This window comes from Martes martes, assembly GCF_963455335.1.
Source record: "Martes martes genome assembly, chromosome: 6".
NCBI classification, from domain to species: domain Eukaryota; kingdom Metazoa; phylum Chordata; class Mammalia; order Carnivora; family Mustelidae; genus Martes; species Martes martes.
The window spans coordinates 119,937,492-119,964,040 of NC_137893.1; the positions used below are offsets into that span (position 1 = coordinate 119,937,492).

Consider the following 26,549-nt stretch of genomic DNA (forward strand, 5'->3'; position numbering starts at 1 on the left):
AAGTTAATGTCCTGAGTCTTAAAAACCACAACATTAAAATAAAAACTCTGAGAAACAAACTGAGGGTTTTAGAGGGGAGAGGAGTGGGAGGTTGGGTGAGCCTGGTGGTGGGTATTATGCAGGGCCCAATTACATGGAGCACTGGGTGTGCTGCATAAACAATGAATTATGGAACACTGAAAAGAAATTAAAAAAAAAAAGATACATGTGGTTGAATAGTAAAACCATCAAAATGACAATTAAAAATCAAAAGCACTTTTAACTATTCAACTTCTACTCTCCTACAGACAAGTAGACTCAAGAGTCAACCAAGAAAAACAATTTTAACCAGAAGAGACAAAATTTTAAAAATAAACAAATAAATTCAGCAGAGTCCAAAGAGACAAATGAAAATAACATAGAATTGAACGACTGATTATGACATTAAGAATCTCTAAGGTGGGGGTGCCTGGGTAGCTCAGTGGGTTAAAGCCTCTGCCTTCGGCTTACGTCGTGATTCCAGGGTCCTGGGATCGAGGCCCGTGTCAGGCTCGAGGCCCACGTCAGGCTCTTCCTCTCTCTCTGCCTGCCTCTCTGCCTACTTGTGATCTCTGTCTGTCAAATAAATAAATAAAATCTTAAAAAAAAAAGACTCTCTAAGGTGAAAAAACTCAAGTTATTCATTCAATTTAATGCACACAAGCATTGCAAGACCAGTTATCTATATGCATTTTATTTTCTGAACAATAGAAGAGACACAACTTCTGCAGAAACACTGAACCCATAAGAGTCAAGTAGACCTCCTGGGGCCAGTGGAGAAGAATTTCAATCTCTAAAGAAATTTCATGTTTAAAAAGTTGGTAGCAGTGTGGGAGGTACTCAGCATAAATACAGTCAACATCTAAATCTGTTTCTTCTTTTTTTTAAGGGGTGCAGGGGGATTCAACAATAAGTCAAAATGTGCATTTCAAATAAATTTTCAATAAAAAATAGTATTCCTTCAAAGAAAAATACACTGTGTCCAACCATTCTTGATCACCAAAAGAAAATGCATAATACTAACAGATTTCATCCACAGAATTTTTCTGAAATGAATTCCAATATCAATCGCATCCCAAAATAAAGAAATTTTCACATAAAAAAAAGTGCAAAATTTTTATTCCATCTGCTTTCAATTGCTTAAAGTTCAAAAATTATGCAATGTATAAAAATGTTTTAGGGAATAATGTATACATTATTACATGAAAGTAAGAAGTCATTATTACATCCAATGATTTCCAGAAAAGAGAGATATGGGAAATAACACAAAGGGGGAGATGAAATAAGGACCGGGATGATAGGTGAGCTCTAGGGTAAAAGTGGCCAAACGTTCTCAGAAAACCCATCACTGGACCATTAACAACTTATCCCATGACATTCCCACCCAAGCTCTGCCCAGTTCGCTACCCAAAACTTTGTGATCAGTACCACCAGGAACTGGAGCGAAAAGACTCTCCCACGATGCTGTTATGTGGAGGGATCACACTCCTAAATTTAATGACCCCATTTATTTATATAGTTTCTCTAAAATATTCCAGAGTATTCAGGCTGACTGAGAACCAGTTGCATTGAAAACTAAAAGCTACAAAGGCGGTGGGTAGATCAACCCAAGATGCACGACAGACTCCAGTGACCACCATCATTCCAGGTTTCAAAACACCATGTGCGAAACAATAGCCCAGATGGGGAAAGCCCATGGAGCAAGTTCTGCCTCCCACGAGTTTCCACCTCTGCACCAGGGATGGGTCCACATGTCTCTGCATAAAACGGAGAGAGAAAGCTATGGCTTAGGGGGCAAGAGATCCAAGGACATCCGGACAATCACTCACCAGCCAGGTAAACAAATTTCCTCCAGTCTGAAACGCAACACAGGAAACAGGTGAGCTAAGAACCAGAATGTCTCCTACAAATGTGACACAGGAACTTCTGGGAAAAGGACACAACATACCAAGATCTGCTTGGAGTTCATCCAAAAGTGAAAAATACACTTAAACTCCCATCACTAAGAGCAGCAAAGACTGTACCTGGAAAACCCACAAGAGCATCTATATGTCTCTGTGAAGATCTAACTCCAGACCCCTCGAGACTCCGCAGCCCCACCTGTCCTCTCTGGTCCTCCTCAGTCCCCTGCTCCTGGCCAGGGGCCCTACTGTCCACTTCTCCTCTGCACCAGCTTCCACACTTGTCTGCCTTGGCCCTGTCCTGCCTTACCTCTGGCCTTCAGTGCCTCCTTCTTTATCTGCTGGTCCTCCTCCTTGTCTCTGTGCAGTTTCACCCATTCCTGCATCTCCTGGTGCTTTGCAGTATGTTCTCTCATGATGTAAAAGGCAGCCCCAAGGATTGGGAGCATCAGCACAGTCAGGATCACCATGAAAGCCGGCTTCCAGGGAGAACTCCGAGGGAAGAAGGGTTCTGTGCCCAGCCAGACACCCCATCAGGGCATTGCTCAGGACGGCCCAGCCCAGCACACACAGGGACCCCCAACCAGACCACCCCACCCTTCTAGGAGTGGGAAGTAGTACTGACCTGGGATGAAAATGGCCATTGCCTTCTCCTGGCCCAGGATGGGGTTGAGGACTGAGCAGGTCACATTCCCTGAAGAGCTGTCCCTCACCACAAGAGTGGCCTCTATGGTGAACAGCCCTTCAGCATCTTGGACCTGGGTCTCAGAGAACGTCAGGAACTTCTCTCCACTGAGAGCTCTCCACTGCACCTGGGACTTTGGGAACCACCCCGAGGCCATGCACACAACTTGGACCCCGTCCTCCTCTGGCCCTGTGATGTGCACTTGAGGGGCAGAGCCCACACCTAAAGAGAGAAGCTGGAGAGCACAGGGAGGCCACCCAGAGCCCAGGGCTTCCAGCAGAACCTTCCCGTACACAACTCCATGTGCAGCACTGCATTTTGGGGGCTCCTTGGGGGAGTGGTCCCTACAAGGGACCACCAATATAAGGGTTCCTGCCATGGGGAACAGAAGGAAGAAACATGGGGACCTGTGGCAGGCCCAGAGGGCAGGCACTGCTCCCCAACCGTGAGGGTGGGAATTCCATCACCCAGAGGGATAGAAGGAGGAATTTGGCTCCAGGATCCATCCTTCTCTGCTCTTCTCAACTCACACACTCTCCAGGGCATCTGCGGGCACACCCACTGCCACTCGGTCATCACTTCCACCAACCTACATACCTCCTGAGCTCATTCCCTAATATCCACATCTATGGTTTAGCTGTGCCAGGATTCCTCACAGATGCTTCAGACTCAAACCCTGAACTAATTCATGTTTGGCCTCTGTGACAGGATAATGAGGAAAATACCCCCAATCTTTAAGCCTTCCTTACATCTAGCCAGCCCTCTACCACCTATTGTTAATGCCTTCACACTCTGCTTCTGGGCTCATCTTGTGACTTGAATCCCTGAGAGTTCAGGGAATGTGACTCTAGCAGAGGTTGGAAACTGCTTCCGCCATTGCCTTGTCCTCTGCCACAGGACAGACATCTTCAGGCTAGGGCAGCCTTTCCAGCTGAAGCTGTCCTAGATCAAGCAATAGCCACCTGGACAACAGCAGCTGAGCAAACCCAGCCAGGGTCCACTGGGAGGACAAAATAGATTTAAAGTAAGAGTCTTATTGTCCCAGTTGAAAATAGGGAAAGAGAGCCCCTTCCCAGCCTTTTCTTATAGCTTTTACTTGAGGAAACTTGTGGTTCTGGGTGTTTTCTCTCCTCTTTGAAATGTATAGAAGTACTTTAAAAATAATAATAATTAGGCCTTTGCCAGCTCTGTGATCCAAGAATGTGTTTCTCAAGGACCTGGGAACCCTCTCTTTGAAGTGCTCACACCAAGGAAGACAGCAGCCCTCTCTTCCCCTTCTCTGCCGGGGTAGGATCCTAACCTCAGTGGGTACCATGATCCACGTGTAAAATCACCGCCTGTCATCATGATGGGAGAATTGGTAACAAAACAAAACAAAAACAAAACAAAACAGTGCTCGTTTCGGCAGCACATATACTAAAAAAACAAAACAAAACAAAAAAAAACACCAATTTAACTTTTATTTGTCTGGGAAACGCTTCATCTCTCCTTCTACTCTGAATGATCCCCTTGCTAGATTCTTGGCTGCAGATTTTTTTTTTCCTTTTAGTACATTGAATATATCACACCACTCCATTCTGGCCTGCAGAGTTTCTATTGAAATTCCCACTGAGTATATGTAAAAGTGTTGAATCACTATATTGCACATTTGAAATGAATATAACACTCTGTGTTAACTACACTGGAATTATTTTTTTTTATTTTTAAGGTAGGAGAATTTGGTTTTCCTCAGAATAAAGCCAATTAGCTAACTTACATGCTCACCCAATTTCCAAGCAAATATAAGGTGCACCACCTAGGACAAATAGTGCTGGCAAGTCCAGCTACTTGAGGGCTCATAACTGTTGATCCTGAGAATGTGTATGGGATGAGTTCTGTCTGTATATGGAAAAGATGAGATTTCTTCTGTCTTTGCATTTCTTCATAGAATCTCTGTGATGCACAGCACATTGTAGTTAATGCTAATTTAATAATAAAAAGGATCTTTCTTCCTACTATCTTAGAGACAAGATTCTGAGTTGGAAGATTATGTTTTTAATTATATTTCCCCTACATGACTGAAGATTTATGAGTAAGACCTAATAAGATTAGCCAAACACAGCCCAGATGAGCAGAACTCCCTGAATGCCAGATTAAATACATGGTTGGTGTTATAGGCCACTGAGATTTCTATGTCTGTGTTACACAGCATTATGGCAGCAACCTGCAGCTTACACATAAAATCAATATATCAACCACTAAACAACAACAACAAAAAAAAAGACCTATGAGTACCTGAAGTCCCTTCTCTCCACACCTCCAAACTCCTTGTCCCCAAATCTCCTCACTCAGCTGGGTCTACTTTCCAAAACTCTCCGATGCTGAAGTGCTCCCTTCCCACCACACCGCCCCTACATGAATGCAGGAGGCCATCCTCTCCACCCCATAACTACATCCAGGCCTCCAGTCTTGTTCACCTTCCATACACCTTCCATTACAGCTGTCAAAGCAAACCTGCCCTCACATACCTTGCTCCACTGCTCTGTTGAAAATTCCCTCAGCCCTGCATCTAAATGGCATAAGAGCACACAAAGCCTTTGATGGTCTGGTATTACCACCCCCACCACCCCCACTACCCCCACTACCCCTATCCACTTCCTCCCCAATCCCACCATCAGCACCCATCAGGGAGTACACACTCCAGGCCTGGGACAATTCAGTTGACTGCTCAGAATCACAATCACCATGCTGTGTATACGCCACACAGATCCATCAACCAGAAGGCCATTTCAGAACACTGTCTGCTTCACTCAAATATCTGTTCAAGTGTGTGTTACTAATGGGCTTCTGATAAATCCCGTCTCTGTGCACCTGGACCAGGAACACCTCTTTATTCCAGAGAGTCACCTCTCACCACCCTCCCATTCACCTCAATACCAGTCATGTGGCCTCTTTCTCTACCCAGACTCACCAGCCACACTCCTCCCTCAGGTGTCTCACGTGGGTGTTCTTCTGCTTGGAAATCTCATCCCTAATATATTTATTTGGCTAAGTCTCTACTCATTACCGTCTAATGTTGTCTATAACCTATCTATTTGGCTATTTATTGTCTGTATAATATAAACTCTACAGGGCAGGGACCTTTATTTGTTACACTGAGATATCCAGGTGCAGACAACAATAGCTATCACGTACCAGGAGTTCTATATATTTATACTGAATAAATGAAGAGTGAAAGACCCATTTTCATTCTAGTATAAATTGAGGGCTATTAACTTAGACCCTGATCCTCAGCACAGGATAAAATAAGACCTGGTCAAAAAGAAGGGCTTCAAACCAATAACCCTGAGGGGGGAGGGGGGCAGCCAGTGGTCCTGGGAAGGACAGATTCTGGGCCTACTGCTAAGGTCTCCTCCCCACTCAGCCATCTGCCGTGGGAATCACCTGAGGCAAGTTTCTTGATCTGCTCTGACCCAGGTCCTATCTGCAATATGGAGAAAGTAATAAGACCTCATCCCACGTTATAAGAAGTATCCTATGAAGTTATGTATGGAGAGTCAGTGCACATTAGAACAGTGCCTGTTCCTAGGAATGCTACAGCAATGACATTAAATCAATGAATGAAGTGGAGCCCCCACTGTAGTTGTCCTGGGTCCTCTCAGATTCTCATTATTATTTGCACCAGCTCCCCAGCCCCACCATGATCTCGTCTACCTCTTCCCAAGCATCTGCTCCCCACTTTCCTCTTCTTATCCAACAAGTATCTTCAGAACCCACTCACCTGCTTGAAAACCTGGGGCTTCTGGAGCGTCTCTAACTCAATACTGTGAGACCTCAGCCAGCCCCCAAATCTGCTCTCAGAGACTGCACATGCGGTTCACTGCTCAAGCCCCAAAGCCTGCTCCAGATCCAACATTGGTGCCACAGGCTCCTCTTGTCTGAGAGGCAGCTGGTTCCAGGAGAGCGGAAAAGCACAGCCTGGCACAGGTTGCAGAGGTCTCAGCTGAATCAGGGACCTGGGGCACTCAGCACTCCCAGACAGAAGAATCCTGCGCTGACTCCTTCCACCATTTGAAAGTGAAAGCTTACAAAACACAACCCTAGCAGACTCTGCCCTGCCCACTGGACAGTGCACCCTAGTTATCAGGAAGAAAACAGCATGATCAGAGCCACAGAAACAGGGCAGCAGATACACTGACAAGGGGACTCTGTCAGGGGGGACACACAGAGACGGAGACTCCGTAATGCTTTGTTGAACAACTGCCACTCTCCAGGTTGGCTAGCTTTTAGACCAGAAGCTGGGAATGTGTGTGGCACAGCCAAGATTTAAAAAGCCCTATGCTTGGGGCACCTGGGTGGCTCAGGGGGTTAAAGCCTCTGCCTTCAGCTCAGTCATGATCCCAGGGTCCTGGGGTCGAGTCCCGCATCGGGCTCTCTGCTCAAGAGGGAGCCTGCTTCCCCCTCTCTCTCTACCTCTCTGCCTACTTGTGATCTCTCCCTCTGTCAAATAAAGAAATAAAATCTTTAAAAAAAAAAAAAAAAAAGCCCTATGCTTGGGGCTACTTGTACTTTCTGTTCACTACCAAAACTATTCTGTTGGTTGGTGAATCCTGTCAGCTGGTGAATGCTATGTGGCAGGAGCCTTTGAAAAGCCCCCAGTGCAGCTGCTTTGCTTTTTATCACCAGGAGATAACCCAGGTGCTCCCCCACAGCATGGCAACAGAGAGGTTAAACCTGAGCATCACAGAATCTTCCAGGACCAGCTCCAAGACCCTGGCCCTGCCCCAGCTGATTGGACAGCACCCTGTGGCTTCCTAATACTGTACTATCACACAAGGCCTGAGTACACCACTTACTTTTTTTTAAAGGTTTTATTCATTTATTTGACAGACAGAGATCACAAGTAGGCAGAGAGGCAGGCAGAGAGAGAGGGGGAAGCAGGCTCCCTGCTGAGCAGAGAGCCCAATGCAGGGCTCGATCCCAGGACCCTGGGATCATGACCTGAGCAGAAGGCAGAGGCTTTAACCCACTGGGCCACCCTACTGGGTACATCATTCAGCCCCTCCCCGCCAGGCCACAGTGTGCAGCAGGAAAGGCAGATTCCGTGTCTCTGAACGAACACCTGTGGAGCACTAGGGCTTCCTTTCCAGCCCCTCCCTTCCTGCAGTTCCCCATCCCAGTAAAGGACACCTGGGGTCACCCAGTTATGTCTTCCAGAAACTGGAGGGTCATTCCACCACACACTCCACTTTCCCACCCAGTCTGCTGCCAGTGCACCTGAAAGTTCAAGACTTTTCTCTAATCCATATCCATGGCTACCTTCTAGCTCCACACCCATCTCACTTCCCGCCTCACCCTTCCCTGCTTCCCCATGGGCGTCCCCTGCCCACCTCCAGCCTCGCCCTCTCAAGTTCATTTTCCATCCAAGGTTGTAACCTCTCAAATCATCTCCTATCAGCTCTGCTTCACCCCTTCCAGGGATCCCCCTGCCAAACCTCTTGTCTGTGGCTCCTGGGCCCCAGCTTCCTCCCTGACCTCATTCCACTGCTCCCAGGGCTCCCTCCTGGCCTGGCAGCATTCCTCCAGTTCACGGAGCTTTCCCAGCCTCAGGCCTTCTCACAAGCCCCTGGATGTCCTGTTCTCTCTCATCCCCCAAACTGCTCACCTTTCCAGTCTCACCTAAAGTGACCTCCCTCAGAGGAGCCTTCCCCAACCTGCTCATCCCCATCTGAGCCCCATACACGTGCTTGCTGGGGTTTAGTGGTGCCCTGTTCTCCTCCACAGCCCTGACATGTGATCTTCTGTGGAATGTCCGAGGCATCCACAGAGGGAGGCACTGTGTGTCCTGGTCACGTGTCCAGCACACAGCAAACACTCAGGAAACTTCGCCTGATCTCATGTGCAGAGAAGTCACCTCAGCAGCACGTTGGCTTCTCTGTCCAATTTGGAAAACACTTCAGTCCACTGAGAAACAGGAGGACTTAACTCTGACCTAAACAGGTCAGCCGCTGGGTGGATGCAACAACTGCACCAACTTCCCCGCTCTTTTGTTCTTCCTACCCCAAACATATATGCAGCACCGGGCTAGAAAATGTCAGACTCAACCACCTTGTTTGCTCCCTCAAGCGCGCCCAGCGCTCGGGTGGTCTTGTGTTTCGTGACTGGCGTTGACACCAGTTTGGGCTAGAGCCTCCCTGGCCCCACTTCTGCCAGGTTGTTGTCATTATTGTCTTCATTCTACAGGTGAGGAAACCAGTCTCTCAGAGTTCAGTCACAATCACAATCACACACCCAGCAAAACCTCTCCCAGTCTGCGTTCACTTTCAATTTTTTTGAGTGATCCACTAAATGTTTTTCATGAAGCAAAGACTGATGGACCCATTGATGCATGGGAGTGATTGCTTTATGCCCGAATGTGTGGTCTAAAATATTAAAAACTCTGGGCAGCAGCGCCTGGGTGGCTCAATTGTTAAGCTTCCAACTCAGCTCAGGTCATGATCTCAGGATCCTTGGAACAAGACCAGTGTTGTACTCCCCACAGGGTGCTGAGTCTGCTTGTCCTTCTCCCTCCCTGTTCACACATCCCCAACTGCCCCCCTCCCCTCCCAAATAAATAAATAAATAAACTTTTTTTAAAAGATTTTATTTTATTATTTATTTGACAGACAGAGATCACAAGTATGCAGAGAGGCAGGCAGAGAGAGAGGGAGAAGCAGGCTCCCTGCTGAGCAGAGAGCCCAATGCGGGGCTCAATCCCAGGACCCTGGGACCGTGACCTGAGCCGAAGGCAGAAGCTTTAACCTACTGAGCCACCCAGGCACCCCAAATAAATAAACTTTTTAAATGAAATAAAAGATAAAACTCTGGGCAAACCTCAGACATCTAGATATACATGAACACATCCCCTGCAGTCATCCCCAAAGGTCCATTTCCACTTACACACGGGAATATTGGGAAAATCCATCTTTATTCAAAAATTATGAATGAACAAGGACCAATATCAGTCTCCAAGTCCACCCCCCACTGCCACCACCAATCCCTGCCCATGAGGGAGACTCCTCAAGGCCGAAGAACATTAGAGGAATTTTGTGAAAAGTCAGAGGGGAAAAAATCAAATTTATTGAGTACCTAAGTGCCAGCACCTGGCCTACACAACTTGTATTTATGACACTTCATTCTCACACATGGAACAGAGATGAAGGCAGACATGAGCCCTACCATCTAGTAAACTTTCATCCAGGAACTTCCCAGAGGAGGGAGGGCTGGAGCTGCAAGGACAACGCCCCCACACCCCTACACACCCCAGTCCTCAAGCCCAGCCCGGCCCCCAGCTCCACACAACTCAGCGTGAAAGAGGAGCAGAAAGGGGATCTTGGACTCAGCAATGGTCCAGTGTGATATGGCCAGAAAGGTTATCTGCCCTGAATGTAGCCCTAGGATCCCATGTTGGGAGGGAAGGGGAAGGAATGACCAAACACAAGGAAGATTTTCCTGAAGGACAGTGGAAGGACCCCTGAAAACACTGCAGGAGGGACACTAAACAGTAAACTTCACTGCCTCCCCCAGCTCATTAGGCTCATGGTCCAGCTGTTTATCTACAGATACTATTAATTGGCCATGAATGATTTTTCTTGCTATGGTATAAATTATCCTGATGCTGGGGTGCCTGGGTGGCTCAGTGGGTTAAAGCCTCTGCCTTTGGCTCAGGTCATGATCCCACAGTCCTGGGATCGAGCCCTGCATCGGGCTCTCTGCTCAGCGGGGAGCCTACTTCCCTTCCTCTCTCTCTGACTGCCTCTCTGCCTACTTGTGATCTCTGTCCATCAAGTAAAATTAAAAATTAAAAATTAAAAAATTTAAATTACCCTGATGCTAATAGGGTTAATATTATATGTTCTACTTTAACAACCATGTATTACCTCTTACCTTTGGTTGCTTCAAGTGCTTTTGAAACAGTTTCAGATAAATACTGAAGCCGTAAAACAATGGCTAATGTAAAAAGAACTGTAATTTTAGGGACTCCTGGGTGGCTCAGTCAGTTTAAGCGTCCTGCTCTTGATTTCGGCTCAGGTCATGATCTCGGGGTCCTGGGAGTCTCCATGTTCAGTGTGGGGTCTGCTTGAGATTCTCTCTCGCTCCCTTCCTGCCTCTCCCCCACTCTTGTGTGCATGCGCACACTCTCTCTCTCAAATAAATAAATAAATCTTTTTTAAAAAGAACTGTAGGGACACCTGGGTGGCTCAGTGGGTTAAGCCTCTGCCTTCAGCTCAGGTCATAATCTCAGGTTCCTGGGATCAAGTCCCACATCAGGCTCTCTGCTCAGCAGGGAGCCTGCTTCCCCACTCCCCCGCTCTCTGCCTACTTGTGATATCTATCTATCTCTCTCTCTGTCAAATGAATAAATAAAATCTTTAAAATATATATATAAATATAAATAAATAAATAAAATTTTAAAAAGAATTGTAATTTTAAAATGTGATATTTGGTGGAAAGGATTAAACCCCATTTTTAGAAACCTACAATCTGGTGAATCTTAATTTTTTTTGACATTGTAAGATGAAGGTCCATTGGGTTATCGTCTACAGCACAGAAAAGCTTTTTTTTCATTCTTATCTTTTTTCTAAATCTTTTATTAACATATAATGTATTATTAGCCCCACGGGTACAGGTCTGTGAATAGCCAGATTTACACACTTCACAGCACTCCAGCATGCACCACAGCACATACCTTCCCCAGTGTCCATAAAGCAACCACCCTCTCCCTACCCAGCCCCCCACCGGCAACCCTCAGTTTGTTTTGTGAGATTAAAAGTCTCTTATGGTTTACAACTGACAGAATGGAAGAAGATATTTGCAAACGACATATCAGATAAAGGGCCGCTATCCAAAATCTATAAAGAACTTCTCAAACTCAACACCCAAAGAACCAATAATCCAATCAAGAAATGGGCAGAGGACATGAACAGACATTTCTGCAAAGAAGACATCCATATGGCCAACAGACATGAAAAAGTGCTCCACATCACTCGGCATCAGGGAAATACAAATCAAAACCACAATGAGATACCACCTCACACCAGTCAGAATGGCTAAAATGAACTAGTCAAGAAATGACAGGTGCTGGCAAGACTGCAGAGAAAGGGGAACCCTCCTACACTGTTGGTGGGAATGCAAGCTGGTACGACCACTCTGGAAAACACCATGGGTGGTGTTTTCTATATATAACCCTATAAAAGGGTTTTTCAAAAAGTTGAAAATAGAGCTACTCTATGACCCAGCAATCACATTACTGGGTATTTACCCTAAAGATACAAATGTAGTGATCCGAAGGGGCACGTGCACCCAAATGTTTATAGCAGCAGTGTCCACAATAGCCAAACTGTGGAAAGAACCTAGATGTCCTTCAACAGATGAATGGATAAAGAAGATGTGATATACATATACAATGGAATACTATGCGGCCATCAAAAGAAATGAAATCTTGCCATTTGCGACAACGACGTGGATCGAACTAGAGGGTATTATGCTGAGGGAAATAAGTCAGTCAGACAAAGACAATTATCATATGATCTACCTGATATGAGGAAGTGGAGAGGCAACATGGGGGGGTTGGGGGGTAGGAAAAGATTTAATGAGAAAAGATGGGATCGGGAGGGAGACAAACCATAAGAGACTTTTTAAAAAAAATTAACATATAATGTATTATTAGCCCCAGGGGTACAGGTCTGTGAATCGCCAGGTTTACACACTTCACAGCACTCATAATAGCACATACCCTCCCCAATGTCCATAACCCCACCCTACCCCCCCTCCCCCCAGAAACCCTCAGTTTGTTTTGTGAGATTAAGAGTCTCTTATGGTTTGTCTCCCTCCCGATCCCATCTTTTCTCATTAAATCTTTTCCTACCCCCCAACCCCCCCATGTTGCCTCTCCACTTCCTCATATCAGGTAGATCATATGATAATTGTCTTTGTCTGACTGACTTATTTCCCTCAGCATAATACCCTCTAGTTCGATCCACGTCGTTGTCGCAAATGGCAAGATTTCATTTCTTTTGATGGCCGCATAGTATTCCATTGTATATGTATATCACATCTTCTTTATCCATTCATCTGTTGAAGGACATCTAGGTTCTTTCCACAGTTTGGCTATTGTGGACACTGCTGCTATAAACATTTGGGTGCACGTGCCCCTTCGGATCACTACATTTGTATCTTTAGGGTAAATACCCAGTAATGTGATTGCTGGGTCATAGAGTAGCTCTATTTTCAACTTTTTGAAAAACCCTTTTATAGGGTTATATATAGAAAACACCACCCATGGTGTTTTCCAGAGTGGTCGTACCAGCTTGCATTCCCACCAACAGTGTAGGAGGGTTCCCCTTTCTCTGCAGTCTTGCCAGCACCTGTCATTTCTTGACTAGTTCATTTTAGCCATTCTGACTGGTGTGAGGTGGTATCTCATTGTGGTTTTGATTTGTATTTCCCTGATGCCGAGTGATGTGGAGCACTTTTTCATGTCTGTTGGCCATATGGATGTCTTCTTTGCAGAAATGTCTGTTCATGTCCTCTGCCCATTTCTTGATTGGATTATTGGTTCTTTGGGTGTTGAGTTTGAGAAGTTCTTTATAGATTTTGGATAGCGGCCCTTTATCTGATATGTCGTTTGCAAATATCTTCTTCCATTCTGTCAGTTGTCTTTTGGTTTTCTTGACTGTTTCCTTTGCTGTACAAAAGCTTTTGGTCTTGATGAAGTCCCAATAGCTCATTTTTGCCCTTGCTTCCCTTGCCTTTGGTGATGTTTCTAGGAAGAAGTTGCTGAGGCTGAGGTCGAAGAGGTTGCTGCCTGTGTTCTCCTCAAGGATTTTGATGGACTCCTTTCTCACATTGAGGTCTTTCATCCATTTGGATTCTATTTTTGTGTGTGGTGTAAGGAAATGGCCCAGTTTCATTTTTCTGCATGTGGCTGTCCAATTTTCCAAGCACCATTTGTTGAAGACACTGTCTTTTTTCCATTGGACATTCTTTTCTGCTTTGTCGAAGATTAGTTGACCATAGAGTTAAGGGTCTATTTCTGGGCTCTCTATTCTATTCCACTGATCTATGTGTCTATGTTTGTACCAGTACCATACTGTCTTGATGATGACAGCTTTGTAATAGAGCTTGAAATCTGGAATGATGATGCCACCAACTTTGGCCTTCTTTTTCAACATTCCTCTGGCTATTCAAGGTCTTTTCTGGTTCCATATAAATTTTAGGATTATTTGTTCCATTTCTTTGGAAAAAATGGATGGTATTTTGATAGGGATTGCATTAAACTTGTAGATGCTTTAGGTAGAATAGACATTTTCACAATATTTGTTCTTCCAATCCATGAGCATGGGACATTTTTCCATTTCTTTGTGCCTTCCTCAATTTCTTTCATGAGTACTTTATAGTTTTCTGAGTACAAATTCTTTGCCTCTTTGGTTAGGTTTATTCCTAGGTATCTTATGGTTTTGGGTGCAATTGTAAATGGGTTTGACTCCTTCATTTCTCTTTCTACTGTCTTGTTGTTGGTGTATAGAAATGCGACTGATTTCTGTGCATTGATTTTATATCCTGACACTTTACTGAATTCCTGTACAAGTTGTAGCAGATTTGGAGTGGAGTCTCTTGGGTTTTCCCCATATAGTATCATATCATCTGCAAAGAGTGATAGTTTGACTTCTTCTTTGCCAATTTGGATGCCTTTAATTTCTTTTTGTTGTCTAATTATACAGCACAGAAAAGTTAAGTTTTAAGAGGTATTTTCTGTTTGTTTTGTATCTGGAAAAAGTGAAAAATAACAGGAAACACACAAACACACATACATACACACACGTACACCCACATGAGGTGATAGTTTCTGTGTGGACTTGAAAATCTGTCCTTCCAAGTTAAAAATAGAGCTACCCTATGACTCAAGAATTGCACTACTAGGTATTTATGTAAACAATACAAACATAGTGATTCAAAGGGGCACCTGCACCCCCAATGTTTATAGCAGCAATGTCCACAATAGTCAAACTAAGGAAAGAGTCCCGATGGCCATCAACAGATGAATGGATAAAGTAGATGTGGTACATAGAGAGAGTGTGGACTATTACTCAGCCATCAAAAAGAATGAAATCTTCCCATTCACAAGGATGTGAATGGAACTAGAAGACATTATGCTAAGTGATATAAGTCAGTCAGAGAAAGACAAACTATGTATGATTTCACTCATATGTGGAATTTAAGCAAGAAAACTGATGAGTGTAGGGAAAGAGATGGAAAAATAAAACAAGATGAAATCAGAGAGGGCGACAAACCATAAGAGATTCTTAACTCTAGGAAACAAACTGAGGGTTGCTGGAGGGGAGGTGGGAGACAGATGGGGTAACTGGGCAATGGGCATTAAGTAAGACATATAATATAATGAGCACTGGGTGTTATAAACAACTGATGAATCCCTAAACTGATGAATCCCTGAAACTAAAATACACTAAAGTTAATTAAATTGATTTTAAATAAAATTTTGCCTTTCTCCTCTAACCAGCACGACCCTGGCTAATGGGCTGAGATCTCCCCTGACAGTCAGCTGAGGACAGGCCAAGGGCTCAGTGGGGATGATCACTATCCTCTGAGCCTGCACATTTGCCCCTCTGGGGAGCACAGCCCCTCCCAGTGGAGACTGTCGTCCTATAACTGAAATATCCAACCAACGGTGCCTCAGAAAATTCCTAAGACCTTACACACTCTCAGGAATGGGGCCTGGCCAGGACAACCCAGCGGTCAGCTGCAAAGCCTGCCTGGCCAGGAGCACCTGCCCCAGCACCCTCTGAGTGAGTAAGCCACTCTGCTTCCAAAGTCTGAGATTCCAGCGACATGAGGAGGCATCACTCCCACCCATGCTCTCTGAGCTCTAGGAAAGCAAAGGAGTGAGACCAGGGAGAAAAACATTTTATAGGAATTTTAATAAATTTTGGGCACCTGATGGCTCTGATGGTTAAGCATCTGCCTTCAGGCAGAGGTCATGATCTTGGGGTCCTGGGATCGAGTCCTGCATCGGGCTCTCCACTCAGTGGGGAGTCTGCTTCTCTCTCTTCTTCTCACTCTCACTCTCTCTCTCAAATAAATGAATAAAAATATCTTTTTAAAAAAAAGAAATTTTAATAAATTTTATTACACTCACCAATTAGCAAAAGATAGATAAGAAATTAAAAGGAAAGGAAGCTGAGAGGAAGATGGTATAAGAATGGAAAGAGCGGGGGGAAAAAGAAAGAATGGAAAGAACAGGAAGGAAGAAGGGAGGGAGGCAGGGAGAGGAGAAAAGGAAGGAGCAGCTTCTCCTTGCGTTCAGTCCTGATATATCTGGGGACAAGATACAGGTCTGCCCAGAGTGTCTCAAGCAGGTTTCCCAGTCCCTGAGATGTCAGTGAATGATTTGCAGAGAGCAAGTGCATGTACTACACACATGGGTGACCCATGGAGTGACCTGGAAGAATTTACTCACTCTTCCAATCCCATGATGGTCAGGTCCATCCAAGGTCAAGGCTGAAGCAGGCTAGTCCAGGGGCGGTGGGGGGTGGGGGGTTGTGAGTGCCAAGTTATGGGAAAGGGCCTGGAGAACTGGCAGTTTGGCCTCTGACCTTGAAAGAATCAGAGAGGCCTGGGGCAGAAAAGGCAGGAGAAGCCCTGACCAACCATGAGAGGCTAATTCTAACAGTCCCCAAGATGCCTGACACCCTGTTCCTCCATGTCAGAAAGACGTGTCTCCATAGGATGTAGGCTGAAGCCCTGGGGTCAGGCCCCTGCTCTCTGCTGACCTTCACCAAATATTCAGGCCCACCATTTATCAAGGGCCACTTTATTCTGAACATGGGGAACTTTATTTCAATAAATGTACTCTAGGGGTGCCTGGGTGGCTCAGTGGGTTAAAGCCTCTGCCTTCAGCTCAGGTCATGATCCCAGGGTCCTGGAATCGAGTCCCACATCGGGCTCTCTGCTCAGCGAGGAGCCTGCTTCTTCCTTTCTCTCTGCCTGCTTCTCTGCCTACTTGTGATCTCCACCTGTCAAATAAACAAATAAATTATTTTTAAATAAATAAATAAATGGACTCCAATCCTCAGAGGAGAACCTTTCTTCATTTTAAAGCTGAGAGACAGAAGCTGAACAAGAGGAAGAAACCTGCCCAAGGTCACGTGATTCTGTGACCAAACCCTGGAGGAGCCAGGTCCACCCCAAAGCTCACTGAGCTCTAAACAGAGAGCAGCAGGCTGGGGCCCAGAAATCAGAGAGGGAAGCAGCAGGACCTAACTGCAGCAGCCTGGGAGGCCACCAGACAGGGAGCTGGAAGGGCACAGTCACCCTGAGGCCCTCGGCTCTCCCAAGTTCCATCAAGTTCTGCTGCCCCCTAGTGACCAGCACGCACAACACTGAAGGAGGGCTTCCCTGGGGGAGGACAGAGAGAGGGAGGGAATGTACTATACAAACAAGGAATCTTAGAAATGTGGATGGAGCACAGGAAACCAGACACAAAAGACCACCCTCTACAGGATACCTGAAAGATGAAGTTAGAGAACAGGCACAGATCTGTGGTGGGAGAAGTCAGATGAGTTTCCCTGACACTGAGGGGGTAGTTAGGACAGGAAGACACCAGAGAGTGTCCTGGGGGTGCGGCTTAATTCACATACTTACTCACTTCCAGAAGTTAGCTTACTCATTTTATTAGCCCTATTTTATTTCTTTATTTTAATTAAATATTATTCATTTCTTAAGAACACAGGAAAGTGCTAGGACAATGTCAGCATCTCTGTGCAACCAAATCCCCAGATATTGGTCTGTCCCACAATGTTCCCCATTGTCACTGTTCCCCTGAAGCCTAGTAGGGTGAGGATGCCCCTTCACAGACACCCCCATAAACACACACACACACACACACAACTGCACCTTGTCTTTGCAAAAGGTCCACGCACAGCAGACCTTGGCTCTGCCATTACCCCCAAACCAAAAGCTTTCTTCTCCACCTGCCCCCTCCCTTTTCGCCCCTTACTGTGCCCCTAGTGAAGGGTTATAGGATACAACGCCCACACTCACTTGTTCAGTGGGCATTTATTAATAGCCAGCTGCATACATCTGGGGAAGAAAAAGAAAGTCTCTTGCCCCAGACAGTCTCACAACCCGGCCACTGACAGGACACATGGTGAAGCAGAGAAAACCCTCAGCAATGTGAGCAGGAAGCAGAGACTCTCAGATACACTGAAGACAAGATAAAGCTAAGGGAGGCCCTGGGCAGAAATGCTAGAGAAATGCCCTGGGTTTGCAGCCTTGACTCCCCTGGGGGAAACTCCAGGTTCCCTGAACAAAGCTGGAAATGGTTGATCCAAATCTGACATCTCTGAGAAGATGGCTTCCTTGCTGAGGAGACACTGACACAGAGTTGGAAACAGAGGTTTAAGGTAGAGGGAGACATTGAAGGCAGAATCCCAAGAAGGTGGGCGATGGAAAGGAAGATGAACACTCTGCCCTACGGTTTGTGGTGAGAAAGAGCACAGTTGTGAGTGAGGCGAGAGTGTCCTCCACCACATGCAAACTCAGTCCTTATCAGCCCACCTGAGGGCCAGAGTAAGAAGAAGAGAGGAGGACAGGCCCAGAAGAACGCAGAATTCCATCGAGAGCTCAGACAAGGGCAGTGAGGGAGCAAGGGCAAATACCCCACCTGCTCTCCTTCCACCAAAGCCTCCCTCTAGTGCCTCCCACAGGCCATACCCAGTGAAAAGCTGCCAGCAAGTTCCCTGTGTCCTCCTTCCCCATGATCGGTCCACAGTGGTCAGTCTCCCCAGTTACAGAGCAGGCAGGGAAAAGTGAGAAAGGACAAGAAGAGGGGACAGACAGAAAGCAAAGCAACAAAGGACAAAAGGACCCCGGGGGAGAGGTTAACATGAGAAGCCCCACACTGATCCACCTCTACCACAAGCCCCTTCCCAGGTGACCCAGTGATTGCTTCTGCCAGATGGCAACCCTCCCCCAACAAAGATAAGGGCACAGTGACCACCCAGTGACAAGTTCAGTGAGTGGGGAATCCAGGTGCACGTAGAGGTGGGAGAGCTAGGGAGGCCTGCTAGGGGGTTCTGGAGTGGAAAAGCCATAGCTTTTGATGTCTCCAGACCAAAACCCATAGCCCAGACCACCCTGTGGGGCCAGCAGGGCCCCTGCCACCACTTCTGCTCCATCCCCTACTGCTGGCTGAGCCTCCTGGGAACAGGTGACCTCCTCAGCTGGGAAGGTGGGGGCCTCCCAGCAGGTGTTAAAACAGACCTCAGGTCTGGGTTGTATGTAAGTTAACCCCCAGGAGCCTTCCCCAGACACAGCCTCCATCCACTCCTGCCACCACCACCACAGAGACCAGGAAGAATCACCCTCTTTGTTCCTTTAGTTCACACTCAAGAGATAGAGATTTTTAGAGAATTTTGCATAGGAAATGCAAGTGGGAACACATGCAGTAAGGACACAGAGAAGAAGGGTTTTCAGTGTACATGGCTCTCAGAAAACCAGTCACAGGTGACCTAGGTGCAAAGCATGGTCCCAGCTAAGGACCACCTCCTCTCCCTAAATCTCTCATCCCAGTGAGCTCTGGGGCTCTCCCTCATGCCGCTGCTTCACTCTGCAAGTATGTCTCCATCCCCTCAGGACTTTCCTGTCCCATCTGCCTGCTCTGGGAAGGCCAGTGCCTCAGCTCCTGATCCCAGCTCACCTTCCCCCATGTTGCCCTCCTGCTCCCACCCACACTGTCCTCATGTCCCGTCCCTGCCCTCATTGCCGCCCACGCAGGCTAGCTTCTGTGGGCAACAACCATCCTCAATTTCCTTCCACCTTGACTCCGAACCTTTTCCTGCCAGTCTGTTCTGCTCAGTCCCTCCTCAAACTACTCACTGCCACCTGGGGTCAGATAGGAGACAGAAAGAAGCACCCAAAATGTCTAGTTCATGCAATAGGGTTCAAATTGTCCACTAACCCTGCTCACCATTTCCCACTCTATCCCTCTACCTGTGAAGTAACACCTTCTCCTTGACTAAAATGCAGGTGGATGAATGGAGTGGCTCCCAGTGATTGTGACAGGTTGCCCCTCCCCAAGGCTGCCTGCCCTCCCTGGCCCTGGGATTTCCCATTTGCTTCCTCCATTGCAAGGTGAGGGTTCTTCCCTGTCCTGGGGCTGCACCCAACAGATAACACAATTCCTCTTCCAAAGGGCCAAGCATGGCCACCAGCTTCTGAAGAGGTCTGAGGTGCACAGACCACATCAGCGCCTCCCAGGAGACAGGGCTCAACCTGCTCCTCTCCTCCCACAGCCAAGAGTTTGGACACCCTCAGTGAGCAGAAACCAGGTGCCCACACATCAACGAGTCTTTTCCCCCAGGGAGCAGGTGACAGGTCACATTCATCAAAAGATATGCTGGGGGATGGGAGTGGGAAGTATTCCAGAAACTTCCTAAAGACCTCCTCATTTCCCCAGTCCCCCAGGCCACAGAAGGGGAGAGCCTTCAGTGCTCAACAGCACCCAAGGAATTCCTATGCCCAGAAAGGCAGAATCCAGAGCACCTCTGCCCACATCCAGCCCAGAGCACTTCATTGCAGGGAGGGGAATCGTGAGTTTGGAGGTAGACATATTTCTGTTGACTTTCCTGTTAGACATCTTGGTGGGGAGTGGAAGACACAGTTGAACATGTGGGTCTTGAGCCCATGGAAAGTTCTGGGCTGGAACCATCCATTGTTTGGCTACAAGGCCATTGATGGTGGTTAGAGCTGAGGGCATGGAGAATAGTTGGCTTCTCCCAGAGCTTCCACAAGGAATGTTCACACCCCTTCCCTTCACATCCACAGTTCTACTTGTTATAACTGTCTCCATCTCCCATGTAGGTTCGGAACCTCTAGAGGGCAGAGCGTGGGAGGCCAAGATCCTTTAGTACAGAGAGATCCTCCAACACCTAAAGCTAGGTTAGTTCCAGAACTAACCAAGGCTAGGCAGGCCTTGCCCCATGACTGTGCCAGGCTGGAGCCCAGGATCCAGGAGAGTCACTCCCAGCTTTGCCATCAACACAGACCATGGACTGGAGAATTTACCTCCTGTCCCAAACACGCAGGGAGGGTGGGTTGTGAGAAGAGCAGAGCAGCCCAGAAAGGGCTACTAGCTACTTTCACAGCACACTGACCTCCTCACTCCCACATCATGCATCTTGGGACCCTCTGCATCTCCACTGAGTCTGCCCCTTCATCCACCCCTAAACAGTCCCTGGGATAGGCCGTAAAAACCCCAGCCAAATATCTGCTGCCCCCACCCAGTGTCATACTCCACCCTTATTACCTCCCTAACTCCGCCCCTCCCCATCCTACCTTCTGCCATCCCACTCCCTGCCCACCCAGCCACTCCCCCTTCAGGACCCTTGCCTAAGGGCTTTCTTCTACCACTGCCAAAGCACTACACTTCCCCCTGAAAACACATCTAAGGGTCCTCTCTCCCCAGCAAGTGTTCTGTGAACTTTGGCAAGACAGGCAGGAAAAAAGGAGAAACTAGACTCCCAAACCCTGTGGGTCCCTGGGGCTTTGAACTTGGGGACATTTACTAAAGATGGACCAGTTATTTTGTTTCTATTACTTATCCTATCAATCATTCTTATACTTAGGAATTTTTGGACTTAAATTTCCTCTGTATTTTAATAGATTTGCTCCTCACAGGAGACCCCAATACAAGACTGCTTTTCTCTTCAGGAATAAATAAATAAATAATTCATTGTGCTGTCTTTAACTTTGGCCTGTTTATGCAATAGTTTCTAAACTTAAAATGGAGGATTTGGGGTGGGGGTGGGTGCCTGGGTGGCTCAAGTTGTTAAGTGTCCAACTCTTGATCTCAGCTCAGGTCTTGATCTCAGCATCATGAGTTCAAGCCCTGCATTGGGCTCCATGACCAGTATGGAGCCTACTTAAAAAAAAAAAAAAAAAAAAAAAGGAGGACTTTTTGAATCAGTCCTTGATCATCTATGTCTAGTAAAAATTTTAGTCTATTTTCATGGTTTAATTGTTGATCTTTCTGGGAAAAGGATAACCCATAATGCTGCACCTCCCAGTTTAAGGTCTTCTAGGACAGTTTCTGACACTGGCCAAGTACCCATGTATCTTCCTGTCCATCTCCATGCTCCTCATTCAGCACCCACTCACTGACCCTCACCAGCTCCTGGCCTCCCCAGCCAAGATCTGAGGGCCTGTTGGGTCCCCCAATAATGGGTCCATGGTCAAAGGAGTGAGACTGATACAAACTGAAGGTCAAGCAAAGCTTTATTTCACACCAAGCATCAAGAATCAGACCAACCATCAAACAGACCGGTCGGGGCCGCCCCTTACAGAGAGGATGACCACTCCCTGCTTTCCAGACTAACTTTTATAGAGCAAAGGCCATGTGGTTGGGCCTGGCCACACACAGGTGGCCAATGAAATTGTAACACACAGAGAAAGCTGCACAGTCATGCTAGGTGACCAATTGAATTACAATTTACCCTAGTAGACATTTGAACCAGCCTATCACCTTGGTAGCTAGGAGACAGTATGCGCCCCCACTGATTGAATGTCTCCACCTGACCTGACCCACCCTTGTATTTAGGCTGTTACCTGGGACTGGTTTCCCGGACTTGCTTTTAAAGAAGTTCCCCTGGGGGGGACAGGATCAATTTAAGTTTTACTGCATAAACAAAAAAAAAAAAATGGCTGTTCAACCCAGGTGGGTCCGCTCTGGCTAAATAGGCTCTTACAGGCCCAGGGCCGGTTGTGTGCAGGTGAAAGGGGGGTGGGAGTGCAGACACAGCTCACTGACTTAGTAAGAACACACCCTGTGTTGTGGCAGGAGCCACTCTCAGCCCCTTCTGAATCCCAGCCCTGGAGCAGTGGCCATTTCCTTAGCCCACCACCTCCTCCCAGGTCAAGCTTTCCAGAAGGAACTACCACGGGCTCTGACATTATGAAAGGATGTCAGCATCATCAGGGTCATCTTCAGAGCCACTGTCTAAAAGTCCCAAGGGCCATTATCTATATCTTCCATGAACATCACACTCCATGTGATGAATTCTCCAGAATGTCCAAGAACCCTTAATGGTCCTTTGTGGGGAGAGGGCCAGGGCAGCGGGAGATGGATGTGGAGGGAAGCAGTCCCTACAAGGAAGGCAATAAGCCTGGTTCACAAAACCCCAGGACCCAGGAAATGGAAAGGCTTCTCTGAAGCTGAAGGGAGGTCATTAGGAAATACTGAATGAATTTTAAGTATCCCACACTGTGCTCAGCACCTCCTGTCCTTGCAAGTCACTGTCTCCCCTGCCCGCCCCCCCACAATTTTTCCTCTTCCCAGACTTCCAGCCCCTTTAACCCTAACAGTAACAGATTCTGCCCCATTTCAACAATATCCCACTTAAATTTCGTGACCCATTGTTATAACTACCTTGCATGCTCAATTTCTATTTTCCTCACTGTCTCCATCATACCAGCCTGGAAAAAATCCAGCTCTGCCTAAATTCAACTTCCCACCTACTCCATGCCTGCATCCAAGCAGCCAAGTGATTGGATAGAACTATTCAAACATGCTTACAGAATATTTATAATCACACCCTTCAAGTTGGCTGATAAGAAGACCCAGCATTTTCCTGGTTACTCACACAAACTTTCAAGGCAATTATTTCACATTTTCTTCTTAATCACACACCCTCCCTCCTCTTCACCTTCAACTGATAACCAACTCCTCCACCGGAGCACAGTAGCACAGTAGCCTGGGCCCTCTCATCTACTCAAGGACATTCCTCCAGCAACCCTCCCTCTTCTGCAATGCAAAAGATCACACCCACCAGCAAGCTAATATGGTGTACTTCCTATCTTAAAAAATAAATAAGTAATAACCTTCCCTAGCACCTAAACTGAGGTCTCTTAGTACCATTTTCACTAAAAAGAGCTATATGTAAGAGATGACCCTGATGGCAAGGAGGCCATCAGAGACACTAGAATCTTGTCAACTTGAGACTCACACTGGCCAAATATGGAACAATCTGAGCATCAATAAAAGGATTCACTGCAAGAGATTAAAATATATTAAAATGTCTTTATTCATAGTTATACTAAATAAAAATTCCTGGGTTACTTTTAGAGGATACTAAAGAATTAACTCTGTTCTGAAAATGAGAAAATAAACAGTAAAGAAAGGTATCAATCTGCCTTTCCTAAATAAATTGTGCTGAAATAGTAAGTATTTCTTTGTATGAATGAAATAAACAAGGACAGAGTGATAGAACTAGAATATCACCACTTTACAGCCCCTGTAAAATAATGGGTCTAGACAATGTTCATCAATGGCTGCCAGTTAGAATTATATGTCTCCTGATGGAAAGTACCGCCCAACACTATCTATGACACATCCTTGCCAAAAAAAAAAAAATCCTGAATCATATCAGGTCTTTAAATGTAACTACCAGTTTACATGAAAAATGACACAGCATGCAATTAGCAAAATTTAGAATATAGAAAATTCTATAGGAAACAAACCATTTCCTCAACAAATAAATGACAAGAAAAGTCCTGAAAGATTAAAAGACACTTAAGCTCTCAGCCTAACCATGAGAAAAACACCAAACAAATTCCAAAAGAAGAGAATCTGACAAAATACCTGATTAAAAATTGTCAAGATCATCAAAAACAAGAAAAGTTTGAGAAAACATCACAGCCAAGAAAGACCAAGAATACATGACAAATACATGTAATATGGTATCTTGGATGGTAACCTGGCACAGGTAAAGAACATTAGATAAACACTGAGTAAGTCCAAAGAAATAATGAACTTTAATGATAATTTATCAATATTGATTCGTTAATTAGAAGAAATGTACTATATTCACATAAAATGTTAGTAACAGGGAGTCACCTGGGTGGCTCAGTTTGTTAAGTGTATGACTCTTGATTTCGGCTCAGATCACAATCCCAGGGTGGTGAGATTAAGTCCCCTGTCCAGCTCTACACTGAGTGAGGAGCCTGCTTGGGATTCTCTCTCTCCCTCTCCATTTGCCCCCTCACCCCCACCTCATCCCCACCCCCACTCACTCCAGGGCTCTCTTTTCTCTTTAAAAAAAAAAAAAAAAAAAAAAAAGGTTAGTAGTAGGAAGCACCTAGTGCAGGATACATGGAATATACCATCTTCTCAATTTTCTAAAACTAAAACTGTTCTAAAAAATAAAGTGTAGGGCACAGATTACGGGGAGCATTGGGTGTTATACACAACCAATGAATCATGGAACACTACATCAAAAACTTATGATGTGGGGCACTTGGGTGGCTCAGTGGGTTAAAGCCTCTGCCTTCGGCTCAGGTCATAATCCCAGGGTCCTGGGATCGAGCCCCGCATTGGGCTCTCTGCTCAGCAGGGCGTCGGCTTCCCTTCCTCTCTCTCTGCCTGCCTCTCTGCCTACTTGTGATCTCTCTCCCTCTCTGTGTCAAATAAATAAATAAATAATCTTTACAAAAAAAACTATTAAAAAAAAAAGAAGACTCTGAAAGATGGAGAGAAGACAGACTGGCTAGGAATCTCAAGACTGAAATAACAATATGATGAGTTCCCTAGGTTTTCTTTTTGCTTCGTACACATGAGACTGGGTGCTAGAAAAGCCAGAACCAAGAAACTCTTAATGGGCATATACACACACACGCACAGGCCCAAAAGTCTCTAGTCGAAGAGCCAAGAAAGGGACAGCCTAGCTAGACAGAAAGCTTTTAGACAATAATGGCTATACTCCAGCCCAAATATTACGGGGAGAAAAAGAAAAAAAACCTGCTAGCAAAGGTTAAATGGGGAGCCTAGACACTCACATTTACCCACAAGGTGCTCCTCCCTACAGCTGGCATTGGTGTCAAAGAAGGCCAAGTGGGAAGCTGCGACTTCCAGCCCTGCTGCTGGTAACAAGTCCCCTTCCATCACAGTGTCACTGAAAACCTAGTCAGAGCAGTAAAAAGGTGCTTCACACTCCCAGTCAGGGTGTGTCAGCAGAGGTTTCATGGGGAACCCAAATGCCCAACCCCACCTAGCAGTATTAACATGCCCCCCACAAGTGTCAACAGAGGCCAAGTGAGGAACCTGGACTTTGCCCATCTAACAGTAATGAGGAGGCACATCTTTGCCTTACCAGCACAGTGTCAGAAGATACCTGTTAAAATAGATTTAACTAAAATCCAGAGTCTTATAACATGATATCTAAAACACCCAGGATACAATTAAAAATCTCTTATCATAGCAAGAACCAGGAAAATCTCAAATTGGGTAAGAAAAGACAATCAACACTCAAGATGACCTTGATCTTGGAATTATCTGACACATATTTTAAAGAAGACAAGTATTTTTTTTTATTTTTTTTTAATTTTGAGGTTTTTGCATACACTTTTTTTAAAAGATTTTATTTATTTATGTGAAAGAGAGAGAGAGAGATCACAAGTTGGCTGAGCAGCAGGCAGAGAGATGAGGGGAAGCAGGCTCCCCGCCCAGCAGAGAACCCGATGCGGGGTTCGATTCCAGGACCCTGAGATCATGACCAGAGCCGAAGGCAGAGGCTTAAACCACTGAGCCACCCAAGGTGCCCCAAGAAGGCAAGTATTTTAAAGTAAGAATTAAAAACGCCTCAAAAAAGATTTATGACCTCTCTTGAAACAAATGAAGAAATAAACAGTCTCAGCAAAAGAAGAGGAGGAGGAGGAGGAAGAGGAGATAAAGAAGAACCAAACAGAAATTTACAAACTTAAAAATACCATAATCAAAATTCTAAACTTAGTGGATTGGCTTAACCGAAGAAACAGCAGAAGAAAGATTCAGTGAACTTAAAGACAGAAAAATAGAAATTACTCAATCTTGACAACAAACAGAAAATAGACTTAAAAAAAAAAAAAAAGCAGAGTTT

General features: G+C 45.9%; 1 protein-coding gene across 1 annotated transcript; it reads right to left on the reverse strand.

Moving 5' to 3' along the window:
* Positions 1–877: 877 nt before the first annotated feature.
* Positions 878–19,349, reverse strand: LOC308344392 (butyrophilin-like protein 1; the record flags this gene model as incomplete). Its single annotated transcript, XM_080805944.1, has 5 exons — positions 878–1,775; positions 2,230–2,430; positions 2,545–2,737; positions 6,365–6,447; positions 19,340–19,349. 5 exons carry the CDS (start codon positions 19,347–19,349, stop codon positions 1,621–1,623), a joined length of 642 nt encoding a protein of 213 aa, XP_080662070.1. The 3' UTR covers positions 878–1,620.
* Between the last annotated feature and the right edge of the window lie 7,200 nt (positions 19,350–26,549).